Raw genomic sequence first — 27,190 nt, forward strand, 5'->3', positions numbered from 1 at the left:
TGTTTGAAAATAATTGACAGTTGTTGACAAGTTTGCATTTAGAAGCCTGGCGAGATATGCAGTGGTTTTATAGGGTTTTATCTGGTTCTACTGTGTGGTGGAGTATTTTTATATCTTTGCAGTGGATGTTTTGATATGACACATGCATTGGTTTCACTGAAACCTCATTAGATGTCAGTGAATCTGTTGAGCAGATGTTCTTCATGCACTTTTGTTTTTTTGTTTTGTTTTTTATTAAGTTTAATGGTTATTCAAATAAATGAGTGATATTCCCTTGTTAGGTTTAATAACCATATATATATATATATATATATATATATATATATATATATATATATATATATATATATATATACACAGAGAGAGAGAGAGTTAGAGACAGAGTATAAAAGATGGAGTATAACAAAACATGCAATATGCATAAATTAATACATTCAAATCTGGAGATCTGAGCTTATTGTTTTGAGAAATAAAAAAAAATCCCATTGAAGAACTGAGGTAAAACTATTGGGAAAAATGGAAATGCATATTTACACTCTCTCGATATCAACAAGAACGGTCAAGTTTATGGTCTGCCATTCTTAAAATGAAAAAGGTAAAAATTTGCTGGAGATTAGTTAACGTTTTGGGTGGGGGACAGCAAAGATATGGTTCTTCAGGACTGGGTGGGACGTCACAGAATAACAGAAATAAACCAGCACTTCCTTTGGGATTTGTCAAGGAAGTCAGAGAAGGAGTCTATCTAAGGCCAGTTCCCTCAGATTCCTGAGTTATTTAGCTTTAAAGCTGCACCGACTTCCTGAATGTTGGACGTGAGGATGGTTTATGTAACATGGCAGATTCTTCAGTGAAGGTGCAGTGTCTGTGGTTAAAGAGTCCTGTTTGAGATCTTGGCCTGCCCTGGAGTGGTTACTCTCCAATCACGACCCTGTTTCCTGAATTGCTTTCTGTGGTGTTATCTGGCTTCCTGGTGCCATTGTGTTACGCTGATGATTGTTTAGAAACCGAAAACTGTGATGTTGCCATGAACGGCAAGGAAACTGCCTCCATCACAGTGAAAAGGGAATTGTTAGAATGTCATTGTGTCTGTAAAATATTTTGAGTAACTTTTTGTACATTTCTATTTATTTAAAAAATGGGCTAAACATACCCTGCTGTTTAAAAGTCTGGGATTGGATTTTTAAAAGGTTTTAAAAATAAGTCTCTTATGCTCACCAAGGCTAAAATTATTTATTAAAAATACATTTGGAAAATTATTGGAAACTAAAATAACAGGATCTTATATTCATGTTAAAATGTAATTTATTTTTCTGATGGCAAAGCTGAATTTTCTGCAGGCAATACTACAGTCTTCAGTGTCACATACTTCAGACATCTTTCTAATACTTTGATTTGTTTATTGAAGATTGCGTACATGTTTGAATGTTCTAAACATGAAGAAGTGCTAAACATTATGGTATTGCAACCCAGATATTGATTTAACGTTGTAGCACAATATCACTGCTGATTCCAACCTGAATTTCCACTTATTGTGGCCTAGATCAGAGCCTGTCCGCAACAGCTTTTGTGCATTGGGGGACCTGAGGAAGTGTAGCCTAAAAAACGGATGGGTGTGTTTGCAGAAAAAAATGGATCTGATAGAAAACGCACTGCTTGAGATTTTAAGAACGACATGTTATTTGAATGCAAGTGGGACAGTTTGAACTGTGTGAACTTGTTGAATATAATGTGTATTTAGTTCAGACTCTAAGCTGTTGAAGTTCTGCATCACTACATTAGCCTTTATCTGTGTGCAACAGATCAATCGGCATCCTCAGTATGCTGGGCCTGAGAATTGCTGATGTGAACAACAGTCATATTTTATGTGAAGTCAATCATTAAATGGGCTCTCAACAGATTGCCGCACACTCAATAACTTGTGAGCTACCACAGATCTTAAGGTTGATTCATACAGATATTGAAATGACTGCATCACTATTACTACTGCGCATACTTTAAATTGTGTTTAGAGATTTGAACAAACTAAAAAAGTACATGTAATTTGACCTGCATCCAACTGTACCATGGATATTAAAGGTATCTCATAAAAGAGCACCCAGTAACCACGTCCTGGCATCAAAAGGATTGTATGTAGTTCTGCACCTAAGTACATTGTGCATTCTTTGAGATTGACAGTTTGGGAGCGTCTGTGTCGTTGTTCTTTTCATGGTGTTCAGTTCAGTTTAAAAGATGAGGGCCATTATCTTTGAGTGATTGTAATACACCGTCAGGCACTTGGGCTCGCTGCTGTGTGCTATTTTAGATCACAAATATTTCCAGCAGCCAGTGTAGCACCATCCGTTGGTCTGTTCTCTTTCATGTTGTGTAGTTTTTGCCAAAATTACCCTCGGTCTGTCTGTTCTCAAAGATTTTTAAAAAATACACCACAATCTGTTAAATTCATAGGCCTCTGGTTCACTACTGCGTTGTCATTTTGAATAAGGAATGGATGTTGTGAGTACCCAAGGAGATAATAATGCCTTTATAAATAGAGTGTTTTTGAAAGTGACATAAAAAAATGCATTAATATTGACATAGCAATAGAAAAGTGCAATTGTGTGTTGTTTCTTGTATTGTGTATTACCATTGTTTCTTTCTGTTTTCCTTGTATTAGACAATCCTCATTCTGTGGGTTGCAGGCAAAAGTTTATCATTTTGAGAAGTTCAAAAAGTATTTATTGTATGCCCAAAGTGATTTGCTGAACAAGTATGTCTCCACCAACTACTTATGTTGTCTCCATAATGGCATAAGTAACCCTTGGTCTGAATATTTATCAGCGTTTATCTGGACCAGGTCTCTGTGTTGGCTCTGGTGTTTAATGCTGGCTCCCAGATCTATAAACAGACTGGAGCGGGCACTTGACTGAGGTCTGTGGATGCTGCTTGAGCGTGCGACCAGGACCAGCTGCATTAGGGGTGATGAGTCTAGCTGGACTGTGTGGAGGAGCTTTAAAGCACAAATATTGACTTGTGTTGCTGGGCTGCGGCTTGCAATAGACTTCAGCATCAGTAAAGAGACACACTCACATCCTGATTTCTGAAAGGGACAAATCTGAAGCTGCACAGTTTGTGTTCATGAAAGAGAGACAAAGCATAAAGGGGCATAATGTTTGTTTCTCAGGACCTTGGAGATCTTTTGATCTAAAGTTTTTGCATCAATGCACGGCATTTGGTTTGTGGTTTGATATTAAGCATGGGTTGGATCAGATAGTGAAGGAACAGCCGCAACAAGTGGGCATTTGTGTACATGTAGTACAGAGATTCTTCTCTCGCCACTGTCACCTTTTATCTTGTTTATTGCACAGTATCTGCTATTAAATTGATTGAATTAAGAAACAAGACTTCTCTGAGAGGGTGACTGTCTGCACACTAAAGTATTGGCACAATAAAATGCTTTCCCTGAAGTGTGTCTTAGTTATTTAAGATATATATTTTTCTTTCCAAGCATCACCTAGAAAGAAATTGAGTTTTTAACCGTTAAACTGTCCAAAAGTGGTTTCAGAACAAAAAAAGAAAACTACACTAGTTGATTCATTGTTTTTTGTTTTTGTAGAAAATGCAGAGCCTGCTGAACTCAAACACCTCTTCGAGCTGAATTACTCCCACATCTACTACGTGTTCTTTGAAAACTTCGTCACCATCGAGGTTAACCTGAAACAGAAAGGTAAGACCTGCGGCGCTTCATTTTATCTCTCTCATGAGAACGTTCTCAGCACTGTTGTTTGATAGTTTAATGTTTTTCAGGTTTCGATTGTGTTGTTTTCCAGCTGGCCTACTCATTGTGTACCCTCAGCAAACACACAGTCAGAAGTCACAGTGTTAATGAGCAAGTTTCCATGAAATGGCTTATTACGAAAATTAGCCAGCTCCCAGTTAGCCATGTCCGGTCACACGCGCTCATTATAGTGCACAGAGAGCGCAGCCAGTGTCTCGGAACAGTGCACAGTTGCTCATTGAGTATTCAGAGAGGCGCTTACTGCCTTTGACCTCTCATTTGATGTCTTAACATTTTGTCTTGTTCGGTTCAGGTTGTTCAGATTGTTTGGTACCAGCAGTTGTCCCAGTCCGCTCCTATTAATTTTTGGGTAGTTTGCCTTTATTTTATAGGACAGAAAGGGTGAGAGAGGTGTAATGGGTTTGGTGCTTTAACTTTTGCCACTTACTGAATATGTGTTCATGTCTTACTCATTGTGCCAATAAAAAAAGATACGTTATAACTGAGAGTTTGTTTAACTAACTTGTTCGGCAAGACTTCTTTTACCACCATTAAAGTAGCTGACCTAAAAGAAAGATAACTGTAGGAGGACCTAGCATGCATTTGCAATATTTGCACTGCATTATGAATTCATTTCTGATGCAATTCAAATGTGAAATCAAGCTTCTGTATCTGGAAGTGCCCGTGTTCGGTTTTTGCATGCAGTAGGTTCAATTAAGTAAAAAAGTAAGTGAAATGGATTATTGAAAAAGAAAAACATATAAAATGAGATCTTCGTTCTATCCACTGGTTCCTAATTGAATTCAGGTAGATCAGATGTGAGCTTAGTCTTTTTGGAAGAAAGGCAAAAAATGCCTTGGACAAAGTAGACAAAATGATGACGTAATTCACCAGGTAAAGGTCGTTTCAGAATATCAAGTTAAGCTTATCAAAGTAACGAGGTCTACAAAAATGGAAGTAAAATAAACATGTATATGCTCCAGGTCTTGATGCCACATGTTGAGTGTCCCATGTTTTCAGCAGAGATACGTAATCCTTGTTTGTTGAGCTATTAATAGCAGCCCTGTGGGTTTCTATTATCTCTTGGTAACGTTCAGTATGTTTTGTGTTCATTTTTGTTTTCCTACAGGTCACAAATCGCAACGAGAAGAGCTTGATTCTATTCTTTTTATATTTGAGGTAAGAAATAAAGATAATCATTGATGGCTATTTGAAGACATTAGTTCAGCCTCATCAGCTTTGAATTAATTGTGATACTCTCTCCTGTGTCAACTATCATTCACACGCTCCCATCTGGTACACTAAAAATGGTTGCACTGTTCACATTTACCGAGGCATCAGCTTATCAGTAATGAGATCGTTGATAAAAGAGATTGACGTGCACCTGACAGATAACTGTGAGTCTCTCACATAGAAAACAGATGTCTTTACCGCACCCTAAATGCTTCTTATGAGTCACACTGTAGCTTTCGCTCACCTGGTATGCCTCTATGGGCTGTTTGCAATGGTTAAGGCTGGAGACACTTTAGATGGCCCCTCATGATGAGACAGGCATGACGTCTGCATGTAGGAGAGCTATTGCAACATCCCAGCCTGTTTCAATGTCACAAGGAAGTCCAGTAATGCATGTTTGCTCAAATCTGTTAATCTGTTTTGAAATGTAAAAACGTGCTAGACTCACAACATTTTTCCATCTCTTGTTACATTGATTGAGTTGTTTAACTGCATGTGCTAACATGAGCACATATAAAGGCATGTCTGTAGTCAAATTCGTGTGCTTACCTTGCAGAAAATCCTACAGCTGTTACCAGAGCGAATACAAGGAAGATGGCAGTTCCACAGCATAGGTGAACATTTCTAATTTTGTAAAATTCAGTTGTTTTAAAAGTTATGGGAAGATTTTCTTTTTGTGTTTTTGCCTTTATTATGACCTGACAGTATAGATATGAAAGGAAGTGAACTGCAACAGAGAGAGAGAGAGGGGCGGGATTGGGAAAGGTCCAATAAACATTGCATTTTTTTTCAGTTTAAAGTATTAGCTAGCTGACATTAGCCTCAATATTAGGCAGCACTCTAATAACACTCACACCCAACCACTCACAAGATGTAAGGTACTGTGCAGATCTTAAATAAAAAAAGTCAACAACAATATAGTCCATTATACTTGAAGTAGATTTAATAGGGTGTTCATTGTATGTCATAACTTTTAAGAGTATGATTATTTATAATCATGAATATTACAGTGTATTATAATTGTTTTTATGATTATTCACGTTATAACACATTATACGTTTTTTGTTGTTGTTGTTTTTTTATTTATAATGCATTACGCATTCATTATAATGCTATAAGTGTACACTTCTAATGTATTATAATATACAGGCTTCGTAGAAAGGGTTACCAGAAAGGTAACGGTAGTGTAAATGGATTATAGTTTTGGATTACTGTGCTGTCACTATATAGCAGAGGTAAAACAGAAACCAAATCACATATAGATAGGGACCTGGTTGAGGTGATCTTAATATCAATCAGTAATTTTAAATTGGTCCTTACAATCCAACTTTTTACACAATAAATAAATAAACATAATGTATAATCTTGTATGTCCGGTGGTCTCTCCTTTTCCTCTGCTCTGAAGTCTTTTAGCAGAAGGATACATAGACCACCAAAATAAACACAGAGAATGCCAAGGACCTGGGTCCCAGAAACACCCAGATCTGACCGAGAACTCTGACATTACAGTCCTTCATCAGTGAGATAAACAATGGGACAATAACAATAACATGAAGAATTTTCAGATTTATTTTACTTCAATTTTTTCTTAGCAAACCCACATTCCATACAAACAAATAAACATCACTGACAGATTATAAGCAAAGAGATCAGAGCAAACGTGTTTTTCAGAATTGTCTAGTAAGCCAGCTCATTTATAAGCTATAAATATGTTCCTCAGATTAAACTACTGCGTTGCTTCATAGGTCTCATTCTGAAGAAACTGCTACACACTGGAAACTCCCTAAAGGTATTATAATCACATAAATTACATTGTATAAAGTGTTAAATAAAATATTAAAGGTTTTTGGTACATGATACATGTTATTAAGGGTTTTTTTGCTAACATAACCAAGGATGTAATTTTAACCAATAATGTGGTTGTATGTGTAATGTATAGATCCGGAGGGAAGGGGTGCGTCTCTTCCTTCTGTGGATGCAGGCTCTGCAGCACAACGCTCTGAGAGAGCAGCTCTGGATCTTTGCCTGTCTAATCCCAGGATTCCCTGCACCACAGTCTGAGCTAGGCCCTCGCACCCTAGATAATCTGATCAGCCCTCCCCTTAACCTTCAGGAGCGTGAGTGTTTGTTTGCAGTCTGTCACATCTTGTGTCACAATCAGATAAACTAATATAAAAATAACATGTAAAATATAAAAAAAAGTAACGAAAAACTTTTTTGTAGTAATAGTAGTAGTATTTTTATTTCGTTTAATGTTATTCATGATTTCACCAAAATAGTCAACATTTTTTCATGACTATTTCATGTTATGGGCTATAAAAGGTTAATATTTTCTTATAATATGCATTTCTATAGATTAAATATACTCCTAATCATTTGCTGAAAATTGACATTTTTGAGATCAAAATATATACTTATAAGATTTACTTATATAATAGATACTTATGAGATTTGCGTAGATCCAATGAGAAAGTGTTTTTGGTGGAGGGGGTGGGGTGGGGTTTGTTTACAGTACAATTTGTACCATTTCATATCTGTTTCAAATTACAAAACCGCAAGTTTATTTACATGTTTTTTGCAGTTATGTAGCCAATAACAGGCATCTCTGTTGAAAGCAATGTCCTTTGTGTGTCTTTGTCTTTATCACCTTTTTCACTCGTGATGCGTTTGCATTTGCTCAGCGACTCCCAACACTTCAAATAGTAATTCTTCTGAACCAATTCCATTTAATTCAGTGTTTGTGAGCTGTGAGCACCTATTGAATTTATGTTTTTTTCAGAGCATTTTGAAAATACATAATAGAGGCACTTTAAAAATTCAACAGGCTTGACATGTTTTTTGCCACTGTACCTTTAAAAAAAGTGACCTTTGTTGTCTATATTAAAATGTTTTATTTTTAATTATTTGTCTTAAATTTAAATTAAAATTTTTGTTTCAATTTAAGTTTGTTTACTTGTACTCTACTGTTTCTATTTTTATTTAACTTTAATTTATCATTAGTTAATTTATTATTGGTTGCCAGAGCAATACTTTCAATATTAATTAAATTCTTTTTACAAATATTTAAATGTGATTTTACAGCTTAATAGCAATTAACAAATATTTTTTAATAGTTACAGTTTTTTAGTTTTTAATAAATGACAACACTGGCTAATATCATAACCACACATACTTGGGATAAGATCTCAATTTAGCGGCTTAGTTTCAATAAATGTTTTGTGTGGACTGTACAGGAAGATTTGTGTAAAGTATCTTAAAAGTAATCATATTTTTGTCCATTTCTTCAGCTCAAGTGACGCCAGAGGAGATCAGTCCCCTGGTGCCGCCCCAATCAGGAGACAAATCCCAGGAGGATCTAACTGGCTACTTCTTGGAGGCTCTTCTAAAATACATGGTAAACCAGGTACTCCTCTCCTCCTACTAACACTGCTGATGCTAACACGGCTGGCACAGACCCAACCATAGAGCTGCGGAAACCAAACTTACATGCCACTGACCCCAGGTCTGCATGCATTTGATGTCAGATACCCTTTGCTGCAGGGGTGTGTTTTCCTGGCGCTGTAACGGCTGCTCTGCTTCACATCCTCCCTAACATAAACAACAGCACCACGCACTGCCTGCCTCCACCAACCCCACTGTCCTCCACCAAACACAAACAGGCTATTCTGTCTCAGCTGCTGTGTATGTGCTCAGCTTTCCGTATGTTCTGTCTGCCTACAGGCCAAAAGTCTAGAGTGGAAGTGCAAGGAGAACCACGAGAAGGGGTTTGCCTTCTTGTTCGCCAATTTCAAAAAGTATTACCTGCCCCATATCTTCCCCAACTTCTCCAAGGAGACTAGTTTGTACAATCCTATTTTGGGTAAGAGTTAATGATCATCCTTCTTTTATGTAAAAGCAAACCTAATTTTTATTTCTCATTGTTTTGGCTATTTAGCCAGTTATAATTGCTCAGAATGATAAGTTGTCTAATTTGGATTTGTGTCCTGTTTTATAATAGAGGTTCCAGCCATGAGACCAAAGCCTTACTACATAGTTGTCAAAAGAGACCCAGAGACCAATGAAGCCCTGTACTGCACTAAAGAGAACTTCCTCAATGCCAGAGTCATATTTATCCGCTGGCTGGTCTCCTTCTGGCTGGAGCCGCGGTCAAACACAGGAACACACATCCCTGGCATGGAAGGAGAAAACGTGCCAAAGAACATCCAGGTAGCAACACACAGATGTTAAAGGGGTGGTTCATCCAGTAAAAATGTACGAGTTATCAAAACTTCCATAAGGTCCACAAAGGCATTCTAAAATGAATCCTTATGAATCAAGCATTTTAGTCCGATACTTGTGATACATTTGCTTCATTTGTTGAACAGATTTAAAGGGATAGGTCACCCAAAAATGAAAATTCTGTCATTAATTACTCACCACAAACCTGTAAGACCATTGTTCATCTATGGTACACAAAGTATTTCTATTATGGTAAACAAGATATTTATGATGCTTTCCCAGAGCTCTCTGGCCCGTCCCATAGACGGCAAGGATCCTTACTTGATCAAGGATGAGACAAATTGTTGAATTAAGTCATTATTTTGTTTTCTTTGCACACAAAAAATTCTTGTAGCTTTATAAAAATTACAGTCAAACCATTAATGTTACATGGACTATTTTGACGATCTTCTTGCTGCATTTCTGAGCCTTGATAGTGTAAGGATCCTTGCTGTATATGGGAGGGTCAGAGAGCTCTTAGAATGGCTCAAAAATATGAACAAAGGTATTACGGATTTGAAGCAATATGAGGATGAGCAGTTATGATGACATAATTTTTATTTTTGGGTGAACTATGCCTTTTATTTACATCTAAACAATGGTTGAGAGACCTAGAGCACATCAAGTATGTTAAATACGGAAGCTCAAATATACATGCATGATGCACAAGAACCAGTGTCCTAGTATTGATTCACACATGTTTACCATATGTAATCCACACCTTGTATTTATGTCTATATTTGAGTAATAGCCTGAATTAAGTCTATTCATCAAGTTACTGTATCTCTTCATAGGACATTGGTTAAACCAATTAATATAGATTTGTTTTGCAGTGTCTTTTGGTTTCCTGTACTTTTAATTAGGAATATGTTAATTTGTTGTCAATTAATTTGATATTAATTCAATTCTTTTTGTTTGAAATGACATAAGGGTAGTTAAATGATGACAGAGTTTTCGTTTTTGGATGAACCAACCCCTCTAAGGTCTGGACTGGTAACCGGGAGGTTGTAGTTTAAAGGCTTGCTACACGGTTACACATTTAACTCCAGGTAGCTCCTAGTGTTGTCTCGATGCCATCAAACAGGCTGAATGTTTTTGCAATGCTGCTGTTGTTTCAGAGAGCGGCGGCGGGCCTAGCTGCCCGAGGGGAGGATGGCGGGCCGAGACCAGATGGTCTGGATGGGGGTGGAACTGGCGAGCCAGAGCAGTCGCACTCCAACACCAGCACCCTGACGGAGAGAGAACCCAGCTCCTCCAGCCTCTGTAGCATGGACGAAGAACACCTCACCGACATTGAGGTGGTGCGCCGGGTCCTGTGCTCCTCTAGAACCAATGTCAACTTTATCACAGAGATCTTTCGACAGGTAATTCTATCATGAGGAACAGAAGGACTTCAGCAAATCAGAATATCATTGAAAGAGGAGGAAGTCTGGCACAAGTTGAAGAAGTTGTGGTTATAGAGGTTGATTGTTCTGATTAGGGACTTCTTTGTCCTAAGGTGATTGCAGTTCATAAAGAGGAACTGCTTTGCGTGAGAATTGTTAAACATGAATAAGGATTGTAATCGTCTATAATGACCCTGTTCAAAATGTTGCACTGATACCTGTAAGTATATACTATCCGTACACTAATTCTGTCTGTGATTTATATTTTTGCAGGCATTTCTGCTGCCCATGTGTGAGGCTGCAGCCATGCGTAAAGTAGTGCGGGTGTATCAAGAGTGGATCTCTCAGCAGGATAAGCCTGTGTTTATGAGAGAGCCAGAGGAAGACCGATTCACAGGCCAGTTGGACTCCACCCACGAGCAGAGAACCGATAAAGAGGAGGAGGTAGGTGTCTCTGAAGTTGACAACAGAGGAATGCAAAGGCGGTTATTACACGCTGAGTCAGCCTGCACAACAGCTTGCTCCCTGTTTTTTTTGCATTAGGCATAACAGTGGTGGAATTGGCTAATATCCACTTTTTTAATTATTGGCATGAAGTAAGAAGCTTACATTATAAGAAATAAGAAGCTTATTTTTTCCAGTTTAAAAAATTGTGTACTTTTTCTAAGCCAAGTTTCTGAAGTATTAAATAATGTATAAAAATAGTTTTTATTTTCTGTATGAATTACTTCTAAAACACAGGATTAAATGGTTCACCGTAGCAATAGTCACAAACCTTTTTACCGTCTATTATACTGTAATATATAATATTAGTATATTAAATAAATTGCATGGAAAAATAAATAAATAAATACATATGTACATACACATATCAGTCATTGTCTGTTCTTTTTTGTGTGTAGGATATCGGGCTGACGGTGTCCGTTCACAATCGAAACCCTAATTGGTGCAGAAATTCCGGGAGTAAATCTGACTCTGAGGTATTGGAGTATAATGTCCATGCTGGTGTCCAGGCCACACTACAGGTAAGTTTAGGTGTTGGTGTACTGGTGGTTTAAGATCTAGACTGGAAATCGAAAGATTGGAGATTGGAGGTTCAAACCCTGCAAAAATAGCGTGTTATTTACTTATTTATTTTTATTGGGGTAGAAGCAGAATTAAATTCATGGGAACTTTTCTCCTTCCAGTGTCAGTTCACCACTGCAATCTTTTTTTTTTTTTTTTTCTTGCAGGTTTTCATCACCAACTCCTCTAACGTGTTCCTTCTGGAGGCAGCCAATGAGCTGAAGTCACTTCTGGAAGAGCATGTTGACATGTGCAAGCGTGTGCTCAATATATACCGCAGTCTAGTCATGCATGAAACCATGAACCAAAAGACCTGGTATGACCGCGACGTTGCACTTCATTACTCTGGTCCCAGATGTCTGCTTGTAATATCTGCTCATCCTGATTGTATTTGTGTCCGTCATAGGGAGCAGATCTTGCTGGTGTTGCTAAGGGTAACTGAGAGTGTGATGAAGAGGCCTCCATCTATTATGCCTCATGGGAAGAAGAGCAACACTTTATCAGGCCGTTTGGCTGGGGCCATTTTTCAGGTACCGCCCCACTAAGATACCACAGCAGTTAGCTTTTTAAATTTTTTTTAATAAATTACTGAAACGTATAATTATATATTATACCTAGAATTAAAAAGTATGCAAATAAAAGCTAATTCAGAATATTATTAAATACTATATAATGCATAAATTATTAACTAATTATTTTTCAAGTAAATAAAACAATTTGTAACTTATTATAATTATAACTTATTACTTTTGCATAATTATATAAATACTAACTACTAACTATATAACTAATTATATAATTTTTAATAATTTAATTAATTTAATAACAAATAAATACATATTCAAATTAATTATTTAAAATAATTTCTAGTTTATATGTTGAAGTGTATGATGTACTCCATACTCTATTTGGTCTGTCTTCCTGTTCAGACTCTGATTGTGGCCTGGATCAAAGGGAATCTGAATGTGTACATCTCTCGGGAGCTGTGGGACGACCTGCTGTCTGTACTCTCATCTCTCACCTGCTGGGAGGAGCTGGTCACTGAGTGGTCCCTCACCATGGAGACACTTACCAAGGTACTAGCACGCAACCTTTACAGCCTGGACCTGAATGAGCTGCCCCTGGACAAGCTCAGTGAGCAGAAACAGAAGAAACACAAAGGCAAAGGTGAGTTTGTACCAAAATACAAAATCACAATGAATACTTTCAATGCTTGTACACAGATGAAGGACGTTCATGCAAACTCATACCAGCTTCACTGTCAGAGGTATACATGATTTATTTGTCCCTGCTGCCTCTAGGAGGAGCCCATGAGTGCCAGAAAATCACCGTGGATAGGTCGTTCTCCAAAGGCTGGAGTCGTGACCCGCCAGGCCAGGCTGCTGCCATGAGACAGCGCAGCGCCACCACTGCTGGCTCCCCAGGCATCGAGAAGGCTAGAAGCATCGTAAGACAGAAGACAGTGGGTGAGTGTGTTTCGAACCCATCTCCTGTGAGTGTTTAAACCTATTTTAGGTTGTTATTGTGCAACCTTTGCTTGTGGTTTTTATCTGCATTACTGTTTCCCTGGTTGCCTGGTTCAGAAACAGATAGATAAAGATATTTACAAGGAGAGAACATGATTGTGTAAAACAACGTCCTTTCTTATGGGGCAGTCACATTACTGTAATTTCTGCAAAAATTTGGGGGTAGAAAATGTAGCACAAATGGCAATTTCAAACTGAGCAGCTTTTCAACATAGTGTATTTGCATATCGAACTTGAACTGGTTGTAAAATTGTCTTGGGAAAATATTTCAGATTCCAGGTTGAGTGCATTTCACCCACAAAAGCTGTACATTTATCAAAATATGATCACTATTTGCACATTTAGCATGCACTTTTTTTAGTATTACACCTTTTTATATTATGGTAGTGTGATATAGTAAAATATTAATTATAGTAAAAGTTACAAAGTCTCTTATTTTCTATTATAATATTTTTTAAAACAAATTTATTCTTGAGATGTCAAAGCGGAAACTTCCTGCTTAAGAAACATTATTACCATTATGTTAAACACAGTTGTGTTGCTTAATTTCACTTAATACCTAATCTAGCAGACTACATAGTGCACATAGTTTGTAAATGGGTAAAGCAGCCTTAGGCTTAAAAAAAAAAAAAAAAAAAACTGCTATGTGACTCATCCAAAACAAGATAGAATGTCTTTAACACGTCATGTTTCTCCTATAAACTTCACAATCTAGATTTCCCAATGACATGATGTTCATGTGTATGTCAGTGTTGATCTGAGATGCACTGATAAGGTCACTTCTTTACCTCTTGTTTGTAATGCTCACTGCTTTCTGCCATCACTCTCTTTTTTTCTCCCTCTCTCTCTCTCCATCATGTCTTTCTCTTCCCTAACTACTCCTGTGTCCCTCCATCACTCCTTATCTCTCTCTGCCCCATTTCCCTCTTCTCTCTCACACTCCCCGTCTTCTTGTCGTTCTTCTCTTTTTCTCTTTCTGGGTGTGTGCGTGGTCTGTAGCTCTGCGTAGTTGCTCTACGGGGGACAGTCTGCTGTCCTCAGCCTTTATCCGCAGTGCTAAAAGCGCACCTGTCCTGATCCACCCCGTACACCCTCTCCTGCCTGATTCTGTCCTCACTCCCCTAGCTGACGAGCTGTCAGGTAGAGCCCTCTACGCCTGTATCGGCACTCTCGCCTCTGACTGCGTCCCGGCCTATGGATGTGCATGTATATGTATGTGTGCACACTTCCTCTAGTTAGCGTCTCCTGCCTGTCTGTTTCATGTGTATAGTCATCTTCATGTAATAGACCCGAATGAGTTTTTTTGTGTGTTCGTGTGCAAAATTTCCTTCTCATTCATCATTGCTTTAAAGCCACATGCACTGATGCTTTCTGACAGGATGAATCTCAAGACAAATGTTAGGAAATGTTTTAGTCACATTCATCCACAAATTCATAATAATAAAAAACTCTATTTTTTGCATTATATTTGAAATATAAATGGTACAATTTTACAGTAGGTGCAATATGTTAATATTTAATTTAGCATTTATCATAAACTTAACAATAAATAAAATTTGTAACATTTGTAAGTCTAGATGTTAATTTCTTAATACACCCTTTAATTGTTCAGAGTACATTAATGTAAATTAATTATTTAAATTTGAGAATTAACTTAAAAAAATAAACACCTATCAATATGTTGAAATTATCATTTACAGCTTTTAGTAATGTAAGTTAAAGTTTATTCTTTGTTGGTTCAAGATATGGAATTCAGTGTTAATCAACTTTTTTATTTAATTTAGGGGTGGAAGTTGACTCAGAAATTTCTTTGTGTGCACTTCACCCAACAAAATTGAGTCCTGCATGTGTGTGTCTGTACTAGTTTCTTTTCCTCGTCTTTGCAGATCTATGGTATTTTCCTTCTTGCATCACCATTCATCCAATATAATCCTTCTTCACACCCAGAACTTTTGAGAAAAATTCCCTCTAAAGGATTTTCCTTTGTCTGCATTTCATGATCATAATATTTATCTAGAATCGCTGTGAGGCATTCATTTGTGTCTGTAAAAAATGATTAGCTTTCTTTTGATTAGCTTTTCTTTTTGCTTGTGGTCTTACATTTTAAGATTAATTTGATGAATTTCATTAGATTTAATAGTTTTTATGTATGCATGTGTCTTTTTGCATGTAAAATGTGGCCATTGCTGATCAGTTAATATGATAATACTTTCTAGGTCTCATCACCTCTTAGGTATCTGAAATTTTAAGTCTTAAAACTTGTCTTTTAAGATAACATTAATGACCACATTCTTAAATAAACACACTTGCCATCCTTAAATGTGCTGATCGATTCATATCTGTTCGTGCACAGACCTGGAGGAACCTCCCATTGTCCAGCGTGGTTCTCGGATCCGCCACTGCTCTCAAAGTGAGGAAACCCCATCGTCCGAGGTGTTTTCCGCCTCTGGTGAGCTGGAGCAGCCTCCACTCCCTCGCAGCAGCAGCGCCTCTGACATCATGGAGCCCTTCATCGCAGAACGGGTCAAAGGTGCACTTCCTGTCTCTGACAGTCCCTCTCACTCCTCCCACTTTATCACCACCTCTGAGTCCCCCCACAGTTCCCCGACCCCACACCAGCTTACTGACCCACACCAACCCCCTGACAGCCAGGCATCCCTGGAGGTGGGCGAAAGCATCTATGACCATCTCTGCCAGATGCCAGGGCAGCAACCCCCATTTATTCCTGATTGGTCCTGTCCAGCAGCGGCCTCGACCAATCAGATCGAGGGAGAAGGGGAGGAGGATGTCTTCAGCGCTTTTAGAGAGATTCGTAGCAAGGAGGACGCAAAAGTAGAAGCAGCTGTAGATAAGAGGCAGGTGCAGTTTGGGGGAAGTGGGGATTGGGCGCTGGAATGGGATAAAGAGATGGAGCAGAGCGAGAAAAGTTTGTACGAGTGCTTAGAAGAATGTGATTGGGATTTAAGTGTTAGTACGCAGCCAGCAGAGGGCAGCAAAGTCATGCAGCTACACCGGCAGAACGCCACAGACAGGGCTAGTGAGAGCGAGCTTAGTCCGCAGGCTTCTCAGGTTGCACCGAGGCCCAAGCTATCCCATCTTGACCCCAAAAAACGCCATAGCGGTGGTGTCCACGTCAGCTTCCGCCCATCCACAGAGTCTGTGCAGTTTCACAATCCTCTGGACCCCAAAGAGGCGCACTGGAAGACCCGTCTCCGCCGTCTCGGGCACTTCAGCAGCCACTCAGTTGGGGCGAGCGGGGCAGCGGCGAAGGGCGTGGGGGAGGGGGTCACCTGTTGCGAGGCGGTCGAGCGGGATAGAGGCGCCATCAGCGGGGCTAGACGCGGCCGACTCGGCCGCCCGACTCTCCGTCCGCGGGGGTCCCGCTCTAGGTCTCAGGAGTCAGGGTGCAGCCCGTCTCGTCAGCAGCAGGTGGCGCTGTTGGGAGGGGTGTATAAATCTATGGTCCACGCTCTCTCCAAACCCAAGGCTCAGGCAGCGTCGCCCCAGCGTCACAGCAAAGCGCCTGCCTCTGAGGCTCACCTGAAGGACCTGTACGCTCAACTTATGGGCTATTTTGGAAGAAAAACATCAGGTGAGGACTCGGTCGGCTCGATGTCAACATGGAAGACATGAAAAATTTGACCAAAGCGCCTGTGCGTTTTCCCTTTTTTTCTCTCTTTTCTTGTGACTGTTTGATTTTTGCTGAATGTGGATTGAATTGAAGCCTCTTTTTGTATTTTCTTTCAAAGTAGCTCAATTCCAAAAAAAAAGACTCCCAAAAGACCAACGGTCCCCTACCTGTGGGACGGCTTCCCCTCCTCCTCAAGCTTCTGGGACCTAATCTCTGCTGCCCCTCTTCCCCTGGATGCTGCATGCGACCTCATGCCTACCTCCCCACCCTCTATCAATCTCTCACACATGTACATGCACACACATGCTCACTGACACATTCATAAAACACAGGGATCTGTAATACTACCTAATGTTATGTTTTAATCTATACAGTTCTTAATAACGTCATTTTACTGAATTAGTGCACCAAAAAGGTTAATTCTGTCATCTTTTATATCCTCATGTTGTAAGAAGGAATTTTCTTGTTTTTTATATATATTTTTTTTAGAACGCTAGCTAGGGTTTCAAAAATGACAAAAAACACCTTAAAATAGGCTTTCTTAGTCATAGTCCGTGCAATCATACTATAATATATATATGTGTGTGTGTGTGTGTAGATACAAATTCGATTAAAAAAGGATTAAGAAAAGGTAAATTGAATATTTTTTCATTTGAAAAATTTAATTATGACTAGAAGTATGAAGAGATAGCAATCACATTGTATTTGATTATAGAATAATGTTTTATATGAATTGAATTTAACATTTTAAAAAATTAATGATGCTTTAATTATGAACACATTATGAAGTATAAAAGTATAATTCAATCAAAAAAATAAACCATTGTGTAACTGTTCTGCTCCAGATGGTTTGGAAATGTTTATGTTTTGATTATGTTTTTGCAAAGTGAGACATATGCTTAATAGGTTTAACATTTTTACATTTTAAAAACACAAGTTCTAGTAATATCGAAGAAAATATATTGCACTCCTCTATGATGCTTTTTATGTCATTTTTGAAGCTCAACAGTTTCCTATTAGGAGGAAAAACTCTCTAAACCCTCTGCAATATATATATAATCTTTGTTGCATAGGTTTTGGAACAACATAGGAATGCATAAATGATGACAGTCGTGGTGTAGTAATGTTTTGTATGGCCAGTAGAGAGCAGCACTATCACTCTTAAAGAGCACTGTTTTCTGAACTAAAGTCTTGTGGTACTGTGTGTTAAAAGCTTGCCGGCTTGCCTGTAGTGTAGTAGCAGGAATCATCTTACAATATCTCCTGTGGACAGTTCGGTTGCACAAGCTATTAGTTGATCAGGGCCCTCGTGGCTTAAACACAGCTTGTAGTCTGAACTAACCAGACTTCTAGAAGTATCTAAATGCCCAAAGTCACCACCCCACCATGTTCTGCCGTGTTGGTATGATTTGTTAGTTAACCAGTGGCTCCCTAACTCCTTGCTTTGGGATGAAGGCTGCCTCGTCTTGCTATGGGTGGCTCCTCTAACATACTCACTGCTGTCTCACTTTAACCTCAGTCAGCATAAGGCTCACTAACTCTTAGGTTTGGACTTCCAGGGTTTGCTCTGTCTATTCTCTCTCTCTGTCTGTTTCTGTTTGGGGACTGCATGAACTGTGAGTAACTGCATTGCTTCACTGGATGAAATCAGTTTTGTGGTTGGCTTCCATTAAAGATTTTGTTTTTCTGTATGTTTTGTGGTTCAGTGTTTTATGAGTTTAATGTCAAAGAATTTTGGTTGTGTTTAAAGGGCAATAGTGCTGAGTTTCATTTGCTCAAGTTTTGGATTTACAGACAAGTCAAGCCCTAGTACCAGACTAAAATGCCTGTCTGATGTTAGCACTATTGATTTGTCTTAATATTTACACCAGTAATGTTTTTTTAGTTTGTTTTATAAATGCACTTTTATAAAAGATTATTTAATGTCCTAATTGAACAATGACATAATCCTGGCTTAACCAGGCCATAATGTGAAAAACATTCACTACTGTTCAAAAGTTTGGGGTCAGTACAAAATATTTATTTTATAAAATTAATTTAATGTGCATGTTGAAAAAAAATTATTAATAGAAATTATAAGTTTGTTTATATTTGACAAAAATTTCTATTTCACGTTAATGCTTTTCTATTCTATCAAAGAAACCTGAACAAAAAATGTTTCACAGTTTTCACAAAAATACAAATTTTCAACATCTAATTTTTAAGCATTTCTTGAGCAAATCATTAAAATGATTTCTTAAGGATCATATGACACTGAAGACTGAAATAATGATCCTGAAAATTCAGCTTTGTCATCACAAGAATAAATTACATATTAAAAAATACATTTACATTTATTTTATTTTGGATTCACAAAAAAAGGGTTCTTTCACATATGCGAAAAAATCTTTTCCACCCCGAACCTGTGAACTAAAAGATATTTATTTAGTGAATGTGAAAAGGTTGCTATTATGTCAAATAAAGATGTAAAACACGAGCAATAAAAACTTTATGGCACTGTTGTTCTTTAAAGAAAATTGTATTTATTTACTCACTGTCCCCAAACTCAAATAAACTAATTTATAATTTTATAAAAGTGCTGTAGAAAGACAGACACCACAACAAAGAGAGAGCCAGTTAGTACTTGTCATTCTGATAGGTCATCTGTTTTTGCACCCTTTCTGGGAGGTCCCTGTAAAATACTGATGTGCTTTTCTGTGCCTCTTGTCTCAGCCAATAAAGATGAGCTGACTCCGAAGATGAGGCCCATGTCCAACGATGCTGGCAGCAGCAACCCTAATGTCAGTGACCTCATGGACGAGTTCATCCAGGAAAGACTGAGGGCCAGAGGCACTTCTGTATGTCTGTGCAAACATTCAGTATGCATAGTCTGAAAAACTACATCTCTATCTAAACCTGAAATGCTTAGATGGTAGAAAACAAAAAAAAGTTCAGATATGTCAATTTAAGACTGTATTAGAATTAATCACACTAAATGATTGCATTCGGGGGCCTTCAGTTGAAATGCCTGCTAATAACTGTAAACATATAATGCGTAACTAGATTCTGCGCTTGTATATTGTAGTGTATATTATAATTTTGTTCATTTTAGGGCATGACGAGGCGTGGCAGTAGCCCAGGAAGTCTGGAGATCCCCAAAGATCTACCAGAGCTCCTGAACCGTCAGAACTCCACCCGTCCTGCAGACGACCCCGGTGTGCCCTCAGAGTGGACCTCTCCAGCCAGCGCCAGTGGAAGTGACCTCATAAGCTCCGACAGCCAATCAGATTCCTTCAATGCTTTTCAGTATGACAGCAAGTTTGAAAGTAAGTAGTTCTGGTGGAATTTAAAGAGACAAACCGGTACTGGGTTTGAAAAGAGGTTCACAATGAACGTGTTTGTGTGCAGATTTCAGCTTTCCCCCTGAAACTTGCGCTCTGGCCTCTGTGGATCAGGATAGCTTGGGAGGAGCAGGTCAAACCGCAGAGGAACAGGAGCTTTCAAGTCTCACAACACTACACATTGACTCGGAGACCAGCAGCCTCAGTCAGCACGGCCTGTCAGCTGACACTGTCACCATTACTGGTACACACTCACAAGCATAAAACAGTGTGTAGAGGACGGGTAGCTGAAAGAAACTATCTTAAATGGATAACAAAAAAGCATAACATAATTTTAAGAAGTCTTTAATGTTTGATGGATGGAAAGAAAGTACAAAGTACATACATAAGTACAAAAAAGGAAATAAATAAATGTGCAAAAATGTTCATTTTTGAAAAGAACTGTTCCTTTTAGTATACAGAAAGTTTCTTTGGGTAAAAGCATCTGCTGCTTGGTTCAGTCACAGTGTTCCCATATGCTGTATTACTGCACACTGCAACACACTTATGTCATGTTTAAAGATTTGAGAGTTGAAGCTCTTGATATCTCTTCAGGTTCTGAGAGTGCTTCTCCGATGCACTCTCTGGGAGGCTCACGATCACAGACGCCGTCCCCCGCCACACTGACTGCTGAACATGTCCAGCATAAAGATCTTCAGCTGGATGAGAAAATGCACCACTCTGTGCTGCAGACCCCTGATGACCTTGGTAATGTGTCGATGGATAGATCGACACACCTTGAATATGCAAACTAGTACTCTTATCTTTTGCCGTCTTTGTAATAATCCTGCTTGATTGCACTTTTCAGAAACCAGTGAGTTTCCGACAGAGGACTGCAGTGTGATGGCTGGCGGCACTCTGACCGGCTGGCACGCTGATGTCGCCACAGTGATGTGGAGGAGAATGCTAGGCATTCTGGGAGATGTCAACTCCATCAAGGACCCTGAGATCCACGCGCAGGTCTTTGACTACCTCTGCGAACTTTGGCAGAACCTGGCCAAGGTGAACACGCACACACACAAACACATTTAAAATCCTTCAGAGTGCTCTGAAAGGATGATTTACAGTGCCGTTACTAATCAAATTCCAGTTGAAAAACGTCCTTGTGTCTCTGTGTTTTTCCTACTCTCTAGATCAGAGACAATCTCGGGATCTCCCTTGACAACCAGTCGTCTCCACCCCCGCCGGATCTCATTCCACCTCTTCGGATTCTGACTCCCTGGCTTTTTAAAGTGAGTTCATCAATATATGTGTCTGTCTGTCTGTCTAAACAATAGGTTTGTTCAGTTATTCTGTTGTTTGTTCTATCATTCATTCATTCATTCATTCATTCATTCTATCTGTCATTCTTGTTATCTTTCTAATGTTAGTTCCATTTTCTATCTATCTATATATTTTGTCTCTAATTTCAAAAACCTTTGTTGAACATTCAGATCACTTGGGGAGCAAATTTAAAAGCGGAATGACCATAAGTTGTTTACTTTCTGGGATAGATCCTTCTATCTGGCTGTCTCTTTCTGTCTATCAGTGTATTGATATATCTATTGTTTATAAAGGTTTTGTGCTGTCTGTGTGCAGGCCACTATGCTGGGCGAACGCTATAAGCAGGGCAAACTCCATGCCTATAAGCTCATCTGTAAGATAATGAAGAGAAGACAGGATGTTTCACCCAATTCTGACTTCCTTACACACTTCTACAACATCATGCACTGCGGCCTGCTTCACCAAGACCAGGTATGTTTGATCACCTTGTGGACCAGACTGCTGTCCAGAAAACCTTTGTGTTGACCTCTTTCTCTCTTAAATGCAGGACATTGTGAACACCATCATTAAGCACTGTTCTCCACGTTTCTTCTCTATTGGACTTCCTGGTGCCACTATGCTCATCCTGGACTTCATCGTGGCAGCAAGTCGTGTAACTGCCTGTTCGTCCCTCAATGTGAGAAACCACTAAACTGCTTTAAGATATCCCTGCCTCTGCATGCGTTAACATCTATGCACTTAAGCTTGTAAATGTTACATTCAATGTGCCTTTAACTTGCTGTTATTAATTGCTTTTTTCGTTCTCTCTTCTCTGTCTTTCTCCCAGGCCCCGCGGGTAGAAGCTCAGATCCTGTTGGGCTCCCTGGTGTGCCTCCCAAACTTGTACAATGAACTTCCTGCCTTGCACCCTACAACAGCTGACATCCTCATGACCAAATTCACAGATGTTAAGGTATCACAAATCTTTGTGTAAATAAGAATTAAAAATATATTAGCAAAAAATGATGTCAAAAAAATCTATTCTATTTTTCTATAATAATACTTTTTATTTATGTCAATTTTTTTTTTTTTTTTATTTAATGCTCATTTATTTTATGGCTTTAATTATGTTTCCTTGAATTGTTTAATTAGGCTTAGTGCGATTTGACCAAAAATCTTTATCTCGTTCTGACGGTTTCATTGTTTTTTTAGAGCCAGTTAAAGCAAAAACATAATGGTCTGACCTTATCTTTGTGAAATTATGCTACTTTAGAACATCAGCACCAATCAAAAACAGCAGATGGGCTGAATTATGAAGCATATTCACTGTCTGACAGCAGGTGGCACTTATGGTACAGCTGTGACACAGCGTCTCCTTGGTTACTGCTGTAAACTAATTACCTGCTTTTAAATGCTAATTAAAAAGCATTATATGGAGTTAAGATGAAAAGAAAATACAATGTACACTTTTCTGAGGACAGTCAGTTGCTCTCATGAGATATATTTAGTGAGTTTTCTCTGCCTTCTGTGATCGTTTTTTAGCTGTTCCATCAAAATAAAATATATGGAGTTTTGTGCAAATCTCTGAATTCATGCAGCTACATTTCGACCACTGACCTTCAATGGAACTTCCTCATGTGCTTGTATCTGTCATCTGCGTTTAACCTCTGACTCACCACCTGCCCTTGTGCAAATCCAAGTGGCTGAATGTATGCCACTCCAACGGTTGTTTAGAGTGCAGGGAAATCTGCTGTAATTGTTCCTGCCGACGCTAATGTGCTAATGGGCGATCAGCAATGCAGGCTGAATTGAGCCAAGCTCCATAGGGCTGTTGTTATTGTGTTGCCGTGTTGTTCTGAGCGACGGTAAGGAGCTAATGCCATGCGGGGAGGCGTCCGTCACTCGCATGCAGAAATTCACATGATGGCATCTGATAACAAGGAGCAGGCCTTGAATGACAAGACCGTGGTTAACGTGATCCTTTTTCTGTGCGTGTGTGCGCACGGACAGATGCTTCTTTTCCAGATGGTTGGATATGTCATGTTCCGAGTTGCCAGATTGCTGGTTTTATGTCAGATTTTGTGTCTGTTGTGAGCGGTTCTGATCATTATCTGTTTGTCTGTCTGCATTATCTCGCTCTGTGCATCTGTGTCTCTGGTGAGAGTGTTTGGGGTATTGTGTACGTTTCTGTGAGCGAATGTGTTGTGTGGCTAAGAAATGGGTGCATATTATCTGACGCACTATAGATGGAATGAAATTGATCGGTATCAGGATGTCGCCAGATCCTTGAACAGGATTTTATGCACCCTGTATTTTCATTGACTGCCATTCAGAATTGTATTTGTTCTGACGCAAGGGCATATTAAATTGATCACAAGTGCCAGTAAAGACATTTATAATGTTGCAAGAGATTTCTATTTCAAATAAATGCTTTTCTTTTTTTTGCTTTCACACTGATAATAAGAAATATTCATGATCGTGCAAAGAGTAATGCCTGCTTACAATTCAGCTTTGATATAATAAATACATAATATATAATAAAAAGGTCATTGCAACTTATCTTATATTTCAGATTTTTTTTGTGTGATTTTGAGAGAAAAAACTTTGAGTAAAAAATTAATAAATAAATTGAAAAACATAAACAAGCTTCTATAGAAATTTCAGCATTGGTGAGCATAAGAGACTTTTAAAAACTCTTTGAAAATCTCTAAGCAAAGATTTTATATTATGTAAGACATTTTAACATTTATCTAATTGTTTGAATTCTATACTGTATTTATATATTGTGTGTGTATATGTGTATTTGTATATGTGTGTTTGTTTGTATTTTTAAATAGACGGTATATAATTTACAAAACGTATATGAAGAATCTATGAATGATACATTTTTTTCTGTTTCAGGAGCATATAATAAAGCACATCCTGACCTCTGCTAGAGATGAACCTTCTGCACCAGCAAGGTACAAGCCCTGAACACAAACATTTTGTCCTAGTCAAAGCTGCAACTTATTATTACCACATTAACTCTAACATGTTGTGCTGTAGTGATTAGGTCAATGCTCGCAGCTTTTCCTGATCCCATTCCCCTCCACTCTTCACATTATTTCATCTTTAAACATCATTCTAGCTAGGTGTGTCACACTTTATTTAAAAAAAGGCAGTTTGGTTATGGCCAAAAACTGACACAAACTTTCAAATACTACAAAGCACACTGCAGCAAACAAAACATTGTCATTTTGCATTAAAATGCATTATACTAATTTCATAAATATAATTCTAATTTTAACATGTGAGTGTATAATTAAGAAATCCATCACTTAATATAGCTTGTATAGTATCTTTCATCAGAAATGTATTATTAATCCTAATAGAAAAATCTTGAGTTTTCAAGGTCAGTGCATCCTCCTTGATTTGTTTTTTTTAATTGAGGCAAGCAAACCCCATGGCAGACAGATTAATAACACTATACATTACAGTCAGTGTAAGGCTGGTGTGGGGCTATGTGTCTGGTCATATCTAGACAGATTAGGAGCAGTGTCATTTAAAGTAATCCACGACTCAGTAGGATTAGGGTGGGTCCTGATGGGGATCAAGCCATTAGAAGCCCCCATAACTCCTGGTGGAAAAAGTTTGGGTGTTTTTCAGGGAAAAGCTGAGGAAGCTTTAGATCATAGAAGGGGCAGACAGGAGGCAGGATTAAATGTCTATATGGTCTAGTGGTTAGTGCACGTGCTCCAACACATTGAGCTGTGGGCCTCATTCAAGCCATGCAGATTTGATTATTATGAAATGTGCAAAATGTATAGATGCAGAAGCTGATTTAAAATAAATAAATATCTTTTGTCAAAAAGGACACATTCAGTTGATCAGAAGTGACATTAAAGGCAAAAAATGAAAATAAATGTAATATTTTAAAGTCGTTGTTTCTTTTTTCAGGTGTGTGGCTCTCTGTAGTCTTGGCGTTTGGCTCTGTGAAGAACTGGTTCATGGCACTCAGCATCCCCAGATCAAAGAAGCTCTTAATGTCATCTGTGTCACTCTCAAGGTAATGGATGATTGATCATAAAACAAAATGTGCATATATTCTTCTGTTAAAGATCGATTATAAACGGAATAGAAGCATCTGTGTTGTAAAAGAACCTTCACTGGCAACATAAGTGAGCACAGCAGAGAAATGATGGCATTGCCCTTGGCCTGAGTCTTCTGAAGCCGTTCCTGATGCCTGGGCTCACTGCACTGGCACAAGTGTGTTCTGTTCATCCAGAAGAAGATTATTCCATACTCCCTGCACCCACCCCTACCAGCCTTCCTAAATCTGGACCGTCAACATGTTTGGCTTCTCTGCTTCTCACAGACAGAAGGCTAATCCACTGAAGAATGCACGCTTCAGAGACTTCAAGGAATTATTACATTTCTGTCTGAAATGAAGGCTAGGGCCAACACACCCCCACACACACATACTCAAACTCTGGTCCAATCAGAAAAGTCTGTTTGTGATCGGGTTGATTTTATTGGCTTTTCAAAGAATCTGATGTCAGTGGAGGGTTAGACATGAGGGTCTCTCTCCTTTGGGTGCGTTCCATGAAGCAGAATTAGGCAAAGACTCATCCCGTCTTAATCAGCTCAGATGAGGCCCACGACACAGTTTTTCCATTTTGCTCCACACATGTCTGAGCACATTAAAGTTGCTGATTGCTTCCATTTGAACTATTAATGCCTTTCTTTCAGTTCTCAAATAAAACCGTTGCTCTGGTGGCCTCAGACATTTTGCACCTGCTTATCAATTATGTGGACGAACTGCAGAAATTCCCACCTGACACCCCAAAGAAAATAGTGGAGGTAAAGTAGTTGCACTACAAATGAGCTGAATTGTAGGTTAAGCATGGTTTGAGTTTGTGATGTTGGTTTTCTGCTTTTTAGGTCCTAATTGCAACGATCACTTACCTTCTTCCAGCCACAGAGTCCTCCCCTCATGAGCTGGACAAGAGGGTATGTCTTGTTAACAAATGCACCCCAACACAATGAAAGAACACACTCATAGATGTGAAATAAATGTTTTTTTCCCCAACCAACAGCTCATGTTATTTTAAAAAAAGATTATACAGTTAGCTGCTAAACAGAACAGTTTGTCCTGTCCAGATGCAGGACATTAAGTAATTGTCCTGTTATTACTAAAAAAGAAATGCTTTATAAAGCAGCTAAACAGCATGTTTGCAACATTACAGGTCTTCTGAAGAAATATGATTGGTTTGTGAGAGGATTGTCATAACTCTTCTGAAATTAAATTGGTTACCGGATTGAATGACTAATGTAAACTATATAAAAGTAGTGGCATATTAAACATAAAAAAGTGACAGTAAAGACTTTACATTATTAATGAATACATTATTACCAAAAAATCTATTTGAATAAATTCTGAAAAAAAATTATATTTGGCAGGAATAAATTACAGTTTTAAAATTATTAAAATAGAAAGCATTTATTGAATAATTTTTATAAAAATGTATTTAGGTATTTTGCTTTGTCTATTTCCAGCTGGTCGTGTCTCTGCTGCTATGCTTGCTGGACTGGGTAATGGCTCTACCTCCAAAAACTCTCCTGCAGCCGGTCCAAGGAGCTTCAGACAAGGAGAAAACTGACAAGTCCGTTCTCAGCTGCATCTATAAAGTATGAGGCCAACACACACATCTGCTATTAAACATTTTTTTCTTTCTCATTTTGGAACAGCTCAGGGCATA

General features: G+C 38.5%; 1 protein-coding gene across 10 annotated transcripts in view; it reads left to right on the forward strand.

Moving 5' to 3' along the window:
* Window positions 1-27,190, forward strand: part of ralgapa1 (Ral GTPase activating protein catalytic subunit alpha 1) — a 60,075-nt gene that overhangs the window by 449 nt on the left and 32,436 nt on the right. For 3 of the 10 annotated variants that reach the window (XM_043263816.1, XM_043263818.1, XM_043263820.1), the window contains exons 2-32: window positions 3,593-3,703; window positions 4,884-4,933; window positions 5,544-5,601; window positions 6,733-6,776; window positions 6,927-7,104; window positions 8,275-8,390; window positions 8,708-8,846; window positions 8,985-9,193; window positions 10,363-10,608; window positions 10,903-11,073; window positions 11,532-11,654; window positions 11,862-12,010; window positions 12,101-12,224; window positions 12,624-12,861; window positions 12,996-13,160; window positions 14,220-14,360; window positions 15,574-16,812; window positions 19,564-19,688; window positions 19,943-20,156; window positions 20,239-20,415; window positions 20,766-20,918; window positions 21,019-21,212; window positions 21,344-21,442; window positions 21,789-21,944; window positions 22,021-22,149; window positions 22,300-22,425; window positions 24,354-24,412; window positions 25,389-25,497; window positions 26,181-26,291; window positions 26,373-26,441; window positions 26,988-27,119. In XM_043263816.1, coding sequence (XP_043119751.1) covers window positions 3,593-3,703; window positions 4,884-4,933; window positions 5,544-5,601; window positions 6,733-6,776; window positions 6,927-7,104; window positions 8,275-8,390; window positions 8,708-8,846; window positions 8,985-9,193; window positions 10,363-10,608; window positions 10,903-11,073; window positions 11,532-11,654; window positions 11,862-12,010; window positions 12,101-12,224; window positions 12,624-12,861; window positions 12,996-13,160; window positions 14,220-14,360; window positions 15,574-16,812; window positions 19,564-19,688; window positions 19,943-20,156; window positions 20,239-20,415; window positions 20,766-20,918; window positions 21,019-21,212; window positions 21,344-21,442; window positions 21,789-21,944; window positions 22,021-22,149; window positions 22,300-22,425; window positions 24,354-24,412; window positions 25,389-25,497; window positions 26,181-26,291; window positions 26,373-26,441; window positions 26,988-27,119 — 5,354 coding nt within the window. The remainder of the gene's footprint in view (window positions 1-3,592; window positions 3,704-4,883; window positions 4,934-5,543; window positions 5,602-6,732; window positions 6,777-6,926; window positions 7,105-8,274; window positions 8,391-8,707; window positions 8,847-8,984; window positions 9,194-10,362; window positions 10,609-10,902; window positions 11,074-11,531; window positions 11,655-11,861; window positions 12,011-12,100; window positions 12,225-12,623; window positions 12,862-12,995; window positions 13,161-14,219; window positions 14,361-15,573; window positions 16,813-19,563; window positions 19,689-19,942; window positions 20,157-20,238; window positions 20,416-20,765; window positions 20,919-21,018; window positions 21,213-21,343; window positions 21,443-21,788; window positions 21,945-22,020; window positions 22,150-22,299; window positions 22,426-24,353; window positions 24,413-25,388; window positions 25,498-26,180; window positions 26,292-26,372; window positions 26,442-26,987; window positions 27,120-27,190) is intronic. The other 7 variants (XM_043263822.1, XM_043263823.1, XM_043263824.1 and 4 more) reach the window with 4 other exon arrangements.

This window comes from Puntigrus tetrazona, chromosome 17 (genome assembly GCF_018831695.1).
Source record: "Puntigrus tetrazona isolate hp1 chromosome 17, ASM1883169v1, whole genome shotgun sequence".
NCBI lineage: Eukaryota > Metazoa > Chordata > Actinopteri > Cypriniformes > Cyprinidae > Puntigrus > Puntigrus tetrazona.